Here is a 12382-nt window from a genome sequence, read left to right as displayed (position 1 = left end):
GAAGCTGCTGGCTGGTCATTTGCAGGCTCTTATTTAACTATTTAACCTTAGTTAACCCCTCTAATGTATTTACTACTGTTAATATTCCAGTCAGTAATATTCTTCAGTCTGGAAGTTGAGGAAGGATTGTTAGGTCCTGCACGTTTGGCAACGACACATGTGCGATCCACATGATTGCAAGTCACTTCTGGTGTGGATGCAGCTTTAATGCTAAAACTCACCGGTTTGTCTTTGATGGTGGGGCTGGAGACACACAGGTAAAGCTTGCCATCCTCCTGAATGCAGGCATCAATCAGGGCCTGAACAGAGCTCTCATCTTGAAACAGCAGGAATGCATATCCTGGAAATATTGGGCATTCGGAACAATGAGTGCTCACCAGAAAATAACAAATTTTAATCTGAACGGCACAAAATATCAAATTAAACTTTTCTGATGCACCTTTGGGTGGAAAATAGGACTTGCTTTCTGCCTTATGAGGCCAGTCCACGAAAAGATGACCAAACCGACGGAAACTGGCAGTGATTTCATCTAGAAAACAAAACCCCCCCAAAAAAAAAACAGTTAGTCAACAAGCACATCAGCAAACCTATTTAAAATGGCACTGCATATCACTACCATGCCACAGGACACCATTGATACAGTAGCTGAAATATAACTTGTAAATATATAACTTAAATCTAGAAATGCCATAAAACACGTGAAAACACAAAAAAGTTGTTTATATTTCATTATTGTAAAAACTGCAGTTAGTCAAGGACCCCTTTCAGGTTTAACATGACTCACCTTCATCTATGTCTGGGGGCAGCCCTCCAACAAACACCTTGCGTGAATATCGCTCCACACGTTCACCATTAAGGGATGCAAAGCAGTGGCCTGGACCGAGGCCAGCAAGCCCCTGGTCACCTGACTCATCATCTCCAAAAGAGCGCTCATCCTCCATGGGGAACAAAGACGAATGACCTAATCGAGAGAAGGATCTAATTAACACATTTTAACTTCCAATCAGAATTAATCCAAATAAGTTCAATCACAAGAAATAATAATAAATAAATAAAAAACACAAAAAAAACCCCACAAAGGACAATTGCCACTTCTTATCCTGCAATAAAATTAGGATTACTATTAATACTAGTTCTTGATGGACAGCCTGCAAAGGTGTAAACTCCCTGAAGAGGAAAAAAGGATCTCAAGCAGTGAAGACAGAATAATCAGTGATGCAGACAAAAATCAAGCAGACAAACAGAGGCAAAAACAAAGCAATCATGTCACAGGCAACTGATGCTGTTTAAATCACATCGAAGAAATCAAAATGACAGACATGACATTAACAAGCTTTACCTCGTCTTCTCCCATAACTTCTTGCTGCATGTAAAACAAAACAAATTGTTTTTAGAAAAACATCACAAGATAAAGACATATAGGAAATTTCTATCAACCATTTACAATTAGTTGTGAAGGTCTGGACTCCAATTTTAAGAAACATTTTTTTTTTTTTAAATCTTAGGACACTGTCTGCTATGCTGACTTCAGCTGAAGTATTACATATCATTCAATGGTAGAGGTGAATGTCCGCCCTAGTGAAAGAAGCTGAAGTTTACTGAATGACAAAAAAAAAACAAAAAAAAACAGGAGCAGCTTCACAAAACTGAGAGATGAAATGATTCCCAAATGGAGTAGGAATTCTATTAATTCCCTTCTCTCATGTCTAAATAGCTGAAATGAGGGGGGGGGGGGTGTTCTTCATGTACAGGAAAAGGAAAATGACAGCATTTAGTAAAAATTTTTTAGAAAAGGCCACAAATGCAACTCACATTGTCAGTACAAGTAAACTAAATGTGCATCTTAGGGCAATATACATTAAAATGAGGCCAAAAATGTGTGTTAAACCACTTCGTTTCACCTCTGTGAATATGACCACAGGAATATGATTTTGATTACTGAGAAGCCAAGAGAGATGGAAAACATCCTAATTTAAAATGGCATGTATGACTGTATAAAAGATCAAAGACCAGGTTTAAAAAAAAAAAAAAAGTACGCACATCCACGCTCTCAAATTAGCATTAACAGAACTGGCTGTGATGCAAAATGGCTCCCTTCTGACTGATGGTGACAAAAGCTAGATGTTTTATTAATAAGGGAGTCTGCGTCGAGATCAAACAAATGCCAGTGGAAAAATGCTGCATATGATTGTTTTCATAACTTAATAGAAGATAGGTAATGTTCTGCACTGAGAGACTCAAGACTGCGTTGGCCTCATTCACAGTGTACGTGGTTAGATTTTAATGCATGTTTGGGGGAAACCACCAAGGCATTTATGTGGCTTTGTAAAAATCAGATTTGACTTTGTGCCCTAGTGTTCATTTATGGTTATCTAATTCACTTAGTCTAAGCCGGTCTTCGTAGCCCACAATAACTGCGCAAAGGAATTACCAAAATGGCTGCCGGGGAGCCATGGAATTGTTTTGGTGTTGAAAGGTTGCAGTCAAATAGTCTTTTACTGGTTGGAATTTTCACAACTTTAAGGAAAGGTGCTGCTCCTAGAGTTTAACACCCCCCCCCTTTCCCAAAAAAAAATTATATATAAATAAACAAATGAATGAATCTAAATAAATCATGAAACAATCTTTAACAAAAGAAAGAGATAATGCGCCGAGGGTTCATGAAAACACCCGATCGGTATGACCAACGAGTAAAGCTGGGGTAGTTTTAGTTGATAGAAAAATCATGAGCAACACCTGTAAATCAGTGTTAAATTTCTTGCAGCAGCTCCACCCACAGCCACAGCAAGCAGTGGTTCCACCTTTGACCCCAAATTATTTAAACTGGGTTTTTATACGTAGGGTGGACAACCTGCACGAAATGACACTGTGTCACATAAGGTGAAGCATCTTCAGATATGGGTTTTTGTAGGCCACCTTTTTTAGGAAGATTGTAGCTTCACGATAGAAAAACCACATTGACAACATTAAGGTTGCATAATTGCACAGCTAGTCTAAAGTGCACTCTGATTATCTTGGCACCGTGGTTGTCCTTAAGAATTTTCCTTCACATCCTGCCTTGACCTGATGTTTTCCATTAAGGTTGTTGGAAAGTGTTCAGGGAAAGCTACATTAACTTTTTGGGGGGTTTTGACTGTCTGACTGCAACCCAAGAATTGAAAATGATATAGGCATCCATATTGGAAAGGTCAATAATATCCAAACCCACTAATGCAACGGTTTGCCTGCAGTAAGCACGGATTTAATAAAGCTGAATAATATTTGTGGGTAGTGCCATTAACATCAAAGCACAATGCTGCAAGAGAAACATTCAAACATAACATATGCAATTACATATGCATTTTGCTACTCAAGTCCTGCAGGGGATATGGAAAAAATTCCTACGTGTCGAATAAACACAGATTTCTGAATACATTTATTTACAGCCAGCAATGAGAAAATCTAGCTAGGTCTCACTGTTGTTAGTGTGGGAACCAACCTTTTAAGGAATCCTGCTCAGCCCTCATAATGTCAATCAGAGAGTTCTCCAGAGATTGCATACTGAAACCATCAAAGGACCGTGTTCTCTCCTGCTGAAAGGAGGGGAAAACAACAATTAGCTTCCTCACTTCCCAAAATCACCATCTAAAGCAGTATAAGCTGTGAGATACCCATGATGCTAATAAGTATTAAAAGGAGAAATAAAAATTCATTTTCCCTGTGGTGACATCCAGCACAGAGCACTAAACAGAAAATGGAGACAAACAAAGTATGTTACAAAGTCATCTGCATTCGCTTGTAATGTGACATCTTTCCACTGAATCTGATAGCATCTGATAGGAAGACACACTGCATAAAATGAGCCGGTGAGAGAGAGAAGAGAGAGAAAAAAAAAGAAGAAAAAAAAGCTACTTTCGGTTTTACCACATTGCAATCAATACAAATTCTAACCAAAACTGAGGAGAGTTGGATTTTTAAAAATTCTAAAAACAAAGAAAATCTGTGAGCAACACACAACTGGTGATAAAGACTACATAAGTAAAAGTGTGTCACTTTATATAAAAGCATATCAAGTGTGTTTAAAGCTGCAGCAGAGCACAAGACAATTCGAATCAGGACAGTAGGAAACCCATGTGATCAACCAGATGATGAGACAGCTCTTTTAACCAAATGATCTAGATAAGATCTCAGTACACAATAAGTTTGAAGTCATCCGTTTAGCTGGCTTGCCTGTCACATCTCCCGTTTTGCTCAGTGGTTCATTTGTTACATTTGATACAGTTAAGCAAGTATGACAGGATTACATACTTAATTAGTCTGTTAAAAATACACAAAGCACATATACAATCACAGTCCATATCTGTTCATCATTTCTCACAATACCTACTGAACTTACTTAATTTAGATATTGAGTAATTCCCTTAACAACAGCCTGTGTTTTATTTTAGCCTGTATGCCTACCTGGAAAGGATAAACACTGTCATTGCGGCTCATGCTGTCCTCCACCCAGCCCTTGTGGTTGATGCCAGAGCTATTTCTGGGGAACTTTTGCAAAGGAACCTGGAGAAAATGTTAATAATTGTATGACAAGTCTTTTATATCAGCAAATGCAAATATCTACTATGAATATACATAGTATGAGATTAACCATGACAGCCCTGTCTACCTGATTGTTAGGGAAGGACTTCTTCAGTGGCGAAATAGAGTTCAGGCCTGACATCCCGCCGCCGACACCCCGTCGGTAATCCCGAATCCCCTGTGTACCTCCCCAGCCACCATACCCACCTGGGCTCCACGAGGTGGATGTGGGAGTGGAGGGGCTCTGGTAGCTTCCCCAAGGGGAGGGAGGTTTGTTCTGGGTAGGAGCAAGGTGGGGCAGCTGTGTAAATGGTCCAGTGCGATGGGGATGTGGAGGGAAGGAAGGCTGGGGTTGATGAGGGCTAGCTGGGGAGCGCCTGTGCTGCTGTGGAACCCCTTGTCCCTGGGGATGGTAGTGCTGAGGGTGAGGTGTGGGAGGGTGATGCTGGGAGACTGGCCCAATCTGTGGGGAGAAACTACCTCCTGCTCCAAAGCCAGGGCCAGCATGGTGGGAGAAGTTGTGGAACAGCAAATGTGGTCCATTAGCATTGGAGCCAGCAGGACCAAAGAAACCTCCAACGTCTTCTCCAACCACAGGAGACTGGGTAGATGGGACAGCAGGAGACCAGTTGTTGAAGCTGGTCAGAGAAGATGAGGAAGAAGTGGATTGTGCACAGCTTGTACCCATTCCCAGGGTGTCCTGGTAGTCAAAGCCACTTAGCACCGGAGACTCCATCCTCAGCTTCTCCTTGCCAGCACTGCTCTCCAAAGTGCCCTTCTCCAGGGAGCCGTCGTCAGGTAGAGCTCCCTCAAGCTCTCCTAAGCCTCCACCGGCCTCCTGCTGGCCTGGAGACAGGGCCTGAGGCTGGGCCTGGACCTGAGATTTCTCCTGCATATCCTGGAGGTCCAAGGCCTTGGACTTTTCTGACTCCAGAATCTCATCTTGCATGTTAGTGTGCGGGGTTACTGCAGGGAACAGCCAAGCACTTCCCCCATTGGTGGAGCAGGTGTTGTTTACAAAGGAAGGGGGGCTGGGGGGGTTGGAAGGGTGGTGAGAGTGCTGGGGTTGCAGGTGAGGAGGGATCCTTACAGGGAAAGTAGATTTGTTGCCACTGCCGTTCTTCACCAGAACTCCAAACCCGTAGTCCCCCATTTAGGACACCCAGTAAATCTTAAGTTCACTTTTGACTTACTCCGTCTTCTTTATCCTAAAATGTGGTAGAAAATGTATGACAAAATTTCAAAAGATTGTTAGAGTTGGCACCTAGAAAATAAGAAAAAACACACACACAGCCTTGCAAACGCAGTAGATGTGCTTGGGCTGCACCCTGCCTGGTCTTGTGATGCAATCAATGAGATTAAATCATTGACTCGCTTGGCTATGGGAGGCCTCAGATGAAATATAACACTAAAGCAGGAAGGCAACCACGGAAAAACAAGCGCAGGCAGCTAACAGTCCAAGCTTGTGAAGCTGACGTCTCCAAAAGGTCGTTACGCAGCTAGCAGCAAGCTAACAGCTGCTCCGCCACCTTCCATGTGCCCCATTAATCATGCAGTCACTTTTAAAGTACGTTTATGTATTGCAGGCTAACCACGAACGCTCAAGAGTCACGGTGACCAACACCACGAACACCTACCGAATGATCTCCCTTTTCCAAGCAATGACCTCCCGATAAGCAACCACTTAAATACAGGAAAATGTTGATGACGTCTCCAGTCTGTTCTGAATCTAGGGTAGTTCCCTTCACCGAGCCGCTAGGCTAGGATAATAGCTGATAACCGCAGAGACGTTGTAGCATACTGGCACAGCAGCCAGAAAGCAATAAACCAGTTCAGTCGCTGCAACGTCTCCTCGAATTTCCGTTAGCGTCAAAAACCTCAGAGTTTTTCGCGACGTGACATGTTGGAACCGGTGTGTGGCTCTTTAAACGACCTCGTCTGTTTCGTGTCCTGTATGTTCAATGTCACACAGCCTACCAATCCTTGTCATCATTTCTACATCCCGAAATACCGTGACGCAATTTCGACACCTACTCCAACGTAACGACAGACGTGTGTAAGCGTCGACATGTCGGGCATAGCTACCTTCAGTTCGGCGTCATGACCTTATCGTTTAGATGTTGCCATATTTTAGCGTTTTTTCCTTTTTCTGCATTTCCTATGCAGCCGGTGTAAATGGTCTCCACTCTCTTCTAGATGACAGCTGGACCAGTCGGGAGACACTTCCGTCTACAAGCCCTGCCCCCAGCTCCAACAGCTAGCCAGTGTGTGTCAGGATTTCCCTCCGTAGCCCCGCCTAAACAACCCTAGCTCTATTAGCTGATTGGCTAATTGCTAAGAGGAACCACCCATCATACGCCTTCTCGATGAATGGCAGATACACCCAAGACGCTCTAGTCCCAAATAAGGATGTCTTGAAATTGTAGGGAAAAGTATTTTATATAAGGAAAATTATCTGTATATTTTTTTCTGTCTAAACCACAATGGAAGAGTTAAAAAAACATATTAATAATTTCAGTGACTTTTAGGCTTTTAGAGTAAAAAGCCAGTATTTGCAACCACCTTTTTCAAATGCAGATGAAATTATTTGGCTAAGCAAATGTTTGTAGTATTATATTGGCCCTGAAAAGCAGCGTACTTTGGTAGCAATAGATAGATAGTAGGGAGATTTTATTGATCTGCTACAATCCCTATCCACAGCATAGTCCCACATAGCAATCTCGTTAAAATAAGCTGCTGCTATTTTCAGAATGTAATCGAGCTTGAGAGGTTCATTCATTTCACTTTGGCCAGTTGTCTTCTGATCATGCCATCATATCATACCTTCACTTACTAGATCACATTTTTACACAAGAATGTCATCTTCTACACCCATTATCCTCCTGCAAACCAAAAGTTTACATAGGTGTTTAATTTCCCTCTGGAGAAGCTGATTCATTAACAATGTAAATGGCCATTCAACAAGAGATGAAAGGTTGTCCTGTTCAAAAGGAGTGCACTTGTTTGCACAGCGTATACATTACACTTGTGGTAGTAAAATTACTTTTGTTTAGGCTAAACCTACTTAAGAAAAACAGGGCTTGTTTTTTTAAGAACACGTGTGCTTACATTCATAACCTTAATGGTTTTTATAATAGTATCCAAACAAGCAGACATAACTACTCCATTTCACTTCCTTTCCAACCAGATTACAAGTTAATGTTTGCCTTTACAGTGTTCCTAAACACCCAAGGCAGACCCACCCTTCATTTGTAAGTGCTAACAGTAGTGACACACATCACTTCTTCCCAACCATGTCCTGCAGGGCCTGTTGGGTTGGTTTAACAACACTGCATTGTGTGTTGAGCTTTTGGAGTCTTGTGAAAAATAACAGGCAGCTGATCCGAGTGTTACTAGTTCAGTATTATATTAATGTTATATTATTTGTGTGTTTTAATGTATGCTGCACATTTTGTGCAACCATCTGCTACGCCATTGTGCCCATCAAGAGTTCAAGCAATATAAATGGTATCATTTTTTCTGTCTGGAGAGCAACATGCTCTGTATTGACAGTATAAGAAGAGGTGGAGCCTTCAGCTATGAGGCACCTCCGATTAGGCTTAGAGCTGTGTTATTTGGTAAACATTATAGTTTAGGTCGGCTCAGATGACCCTGGATGATCCCTTAGGTATGCTGGTATAACTCAGGCCTCATATGCTATTTCCACATTACTATTACATGCAGTTATCTTTGTGTCCTCTCTTGTTGGTCTTTGTCCTCTCTATCCTTTCTTTCCATGGGACTTTTTCAGGTATTTCTGGCTCATTTCTGTCCTGGCCCGACCAGCCTGCCGAATGTTTATTAGTAAAGCATGTATTTTCTTCAAAGTTAAGGCCAGCAACCACAATATCTAACTGCCTCAAGATAACTGTTGTTCTGAATTACTGTTATATAAAAAAACTGACCTGAATTAAATTTAGGTAAAGTGAATTGCATCGAATTGAAAGTGTATTGAATATTTCCAAATGAGAGTAGGCCTTGCTGCAGAGGTTTCATGTGTTTCATGCAGCTCAGAAAATAGATTGGTGTGTTTGACAGCTGTAGCACACACATACAGGACATCTGTCTTTTTAAACCCAACAGTAGAAGGAGGTGGTGTGCACACTTTAACCCCAGATGGTTCTTAAATGATTCATCCATGAAACTTAGGCACCCAGTCATTTATTCATTAGTTCACATTGGAGCACACGGGGCAGACGTTCACAAAGCGCCTGGAACCAGCTTTCTCAGGTTTCGCAGCTCGGAGGCACATCCTCTCTTGCTTCTGTTCAGTCTTGTCTGAGATATGACTGTCGCTTCAATATTGACAGAGCTCAGTTGCCATACCAACCATGAAAGCTGGGAGATTTCTGGTCCAGTCAGCAGCCCATTGTTTGTCCAGGAGGTCATCCATCTCTGACTCAAAGCATGGTTGTAAAAAGCTTAGCGTGGCACCGCATAATCTCTCTCATGCTCTCTAATCCTGTTTGACGCCACACCGTACAGTTAATGCTAGCAGAAATGTTTTATACGCCACATAAATATAAAATCAAAAGTAGGGAATATGTTCACTGTGATATGTGACAAATGAAAGAAAAAACACAAACCCCCTTGATCCCTACTAACTTGATTTGGGTCCACTTGTCCCCTTAGAACAGGGATGGGCAATTACTCTTCCCAAGGGGTCACATGAGAAACTGGGTCTGTTTTGGAGGGCCGCACCAATAAGCTGAAATGCTCAATATAAATTATTTATAAGCTTAGTGGTGTGACCCTCCACAACAGTCCAAGTTTTCCATGTGGCTCCTTGGGAAAATGAATTTCCCTCCCCTGCCTTTGAAGAAATCCTCACTGCAAATCAGTTAAAAGAAATCTTTTGAATGACAGTCTTTATACTATGATGAAACATTTCTGTCATTACGGGAGTTATCGCTTCTGGAATCATTTTCTTTTAATCTGAATGATAAGAGGTTTCAACATATAGTTTGATAAGTATGAAGAAAATGGCGCAATGGCCTTTGGAGTCACAATTATGGACTGACACATTAGTCAGCATGCTCTACCATCAATATTATCACTGGCAAAAAACAAAGTGTGGAAACTGTCCACATCTTGGATAAGCAGTTAAGAAAATGGAAAAATAGAAAACCGGAAAAATAGAAGTCTGGCAGAATTAATACCACAGTGCATTAGACCTGTTCTTGAAACACACTGTGGCCCAGCATCTTACCTCTTGGGTGTGGTATGAACTACATATGAACATATGGAGAAGTTTAACATATAACATGCAATGATCTGAAGGTGACTCTTCTTTCTAAAGAAGGGACATTTTATGATTTGCAATGAAACCTATGTTAAAAAACGAAAGACACATACCTATTTGAATAAAAAATAAATAAAGTGCAAAAACAAGATACATCAATGAGGTTGGTATCAGACATACACAAACTCACGATGGTTTAAATCCATGTTTTAAGTCAGAAATTAACTTAAAGCTAATGAAGAGGTTAAAGCTGTATTCACATTCTTGACATTTAGACTCTAATCCTGGCCTTATGACGACTTCTCTGTATGCTGCCGATGTCAAAGTAAAATGTAAACCTGGAAATATTTTGTCTTTATTTCTTTCATCTATAAAACAATTTGTAGTTTCCTTTCAGAATCTCAACTTTTAATAATCAATCACCTGCTTCCTCCAGTTAGTTTTGTGTCAATAAGCAGAGATGTCGCCACCCAGTGGTTAATCCCTATCACTACCAACTGAGAAATGCAGCAGTGCAAAGCCGAATCACACAGAACTGCAGAGTGTCCATATCTGAATTAAGCCAAATTATATAGTATCACAGACATGCTGCTGCCTTTCTCCCCTGCCACACAGTAAGACAAATGGAAAAATAGAATACAGGATTTGTGTGACTACCACCTTTGTGTATGACCTACAAGTGACTTTAGAATGATTTTGAGCACCTGAATAAAAGGTGAAAGTCTACCTTTCAAATCAGAGCACCGTCTAAATGTTTGGTGAGGCAATGTACACTGTTGGGCCTTCTCATAAAAACTGACACCCTAAACCCAGCCCCGGCATTGCATACAATCCAGAGCTGCTGACGTAAATGTTTGGGCCCTTTCAAAAGAGAGGATATTTCCAGTCCTTGAAACTTTAAACACAGTCCGTATTTCACTGTCAGAAAGGAGGCAGCAAGTCAAATGAGAATAGGGTGTCTTTTAACCTGTGGGTACACCTGAGACGTCAAGGCCTTCTCTGCTAACTTACTTAGAGCTGAGTAAATGGTTTGCCTCTGGTGTCTGTTTGCAGTTTTATGCAACTTTAACATTGATAAAAAGAAAGAAAATTGCCTTGAAGAACACAAAATGCAGACAAAAATATTTTAATGAACAATGTTCATCTGACTTAAAGAGTCCAAAGATACTTCAAGGGTTATAAACTCAACATCACCCAAGTAAGTTACAAGTCTCTAGATGATGTCCTGTAGTTTGAAGCAGTGAAAGCAGAGACTTTGTGCTTAACAGAGGAAAACCTGTGATGTAGTTATGGAGCACTAAGAATACAGGAAACCTGGTTAGTTTTATTTTCCTCTGAACACATACAGGGCAAAAAAAGCCATTCAAGCCACTATAGTATTACAAAAAGCCATATCAAACCTAATGACAGAGCGCTTAACAGATTGTCACGTTACAAACATACAGTACATTCTCATAGGATTAGCTTATGTCTTATGCTGGGATGTCACAGGAATCCCAACTTCCACAAAAAAATAATAATAATGATAATAGTAATAATAATACTAATGATTAAAAAAAGCCTCAAAGTTGCACTTAAGATCGTGTCTAAATGAGTGGGAGAATAAATCTTTATCTTTAGTATGTAGTAAAAGGAGAAAAAACTGTGAAAAAGCTTTAACTGAGCCACAAAACCTGAACATGTCTTATTTTTATTTTTGCACAAAGCACTCCTCAGCATGTGGTGAAATGTGTTCATAAACTGCACTTCCACAACTGAAGCATGTGACTGGCCTGAAATGGTCAAAAATCTGCATGTCTGTGCCCTAAAGGAGGAAAAGAAGAGTCCTCAGAGAAGGAAAGACAGAGTGAATCATCACATTTAAGAAAGAAAGAAAGAAAGAAAGAAAGAAAGAAAGAAAGACATTGGGCTCGTCTCACTCCTTGCTCCACTCGTCTCTGCCTCTCTGTTTTGCTGGCTCTTGGCTGTGACCCAGAGGAATTCTCTGGTGGCCTCTGTAAATATAACATTTAGAATAACAGAGCCAGAGCCCCCGTGTGTGGACTTAACCCAGTTCCTGGGTCCTCGCTGTGTTTCTAACGGGTAGAATAACAGGCCTTCATGTCTGACCTAGGTATGGGACCAGAGATGAATAAGGACTGATTTATAGGGGCCAGGAGATCTGGAGGGTTTCTGTCAAGCCTCTTTCCTACCCACTGGGACACCGAGGAAGGGCAGCATGGCTCGACCTGGTTCAGTGAGGATGCAGGCCTTTTTGGTGCCGTCGTCGAAAGGAAATCCAGGCTGCTTAAAGGAAACGGTCTCTGGCTAGAGGGTGACTGAGCTAATGTGGTCTTATTTCTCAAGCTGCACTGGTCAAACACAAACCGACAATGCAAAATCCAAGACTTTGTGGCTCAACACCTTCACAAAATAGCTTTAACATTAAAACCTCCCTCATGACACAGTATTATCGATTCAATTAAAATCACAGAGAAGCGGTCACGGTGGACATTAATGACTTTAGGCACGCTGATGTTTATGATTGTTTTTTTTGGGGGGGGG

The 12382-nt window shown here is 41.2% G+C and overlaps 1 protein-coding gene across 1 annotated transcript in view; it reads right to left on the bottom strand.

The window, feature by feature from the left end:
- LOC102215863 (cytoplasmic polyadenylation element-binding protein 4-like) overlaps nucleotides 1-6871 on the bottom strand; it is an 8112-nt gene extending 1241 nt beyond the window's left edge. Inside the window, exons 1-8 of the mRNA XM_013909151.1 lie at nucleotides 6643-6871; nucleotides 4646-5765; nucleotides 4441-4539; nucleotides 3479-3572; nucleotides 1340-1363; nucleotides 785-961; nucleotides 440-529; nucleotides 57-340 (exon numbers count right to left, since the gene is read on the bottom strand). Coding sequence (XP_013764605.1) covers nucleotides 57-340; nucleotides 440-529; nucleotides 785-961; nucleotides 1340-1363; nucleotides 3479-3572; nucleotides 4441-4539; nucleotides 4646-5710 — 1833 coding nt within the window. The 5' untranslated portion in view covers nucleotides 5711-5765; nucleotides 6643-6871. The remainder of the gene's footprint in view (nucleotides 1-56; nucleotides 341-439; nucleotides 530-784; nucleotides 962-1339; nucleotides 1364-3478; nucleotides 3573-4440; nucleotides 4540-4645; nucleotides 5766-6642) is intronic.
- Between the last annotated feature and the right edge of the window lie 5511 nt (nucleotides 6872-12382).

Source organism: Pundamilia nyererei, unplaced genomic scaffold (assembly GCF_000239375.1).
Source record: "Pundamilia nyererei isolate P.nyererei 1_Seehausen unplaced genomic scaffold, PunNye1.0 scaffold00001, whole genome shotgun sequence".
NCBI lineage: Eukaryota > Metazoa > Chordata > Actinopteri > Cichliformes > Cichlidae > Pundamilia > Pundamilia nyererei.
This window is presented reverse-complemented; position numbering and strand designations above follow the sequence as displayed.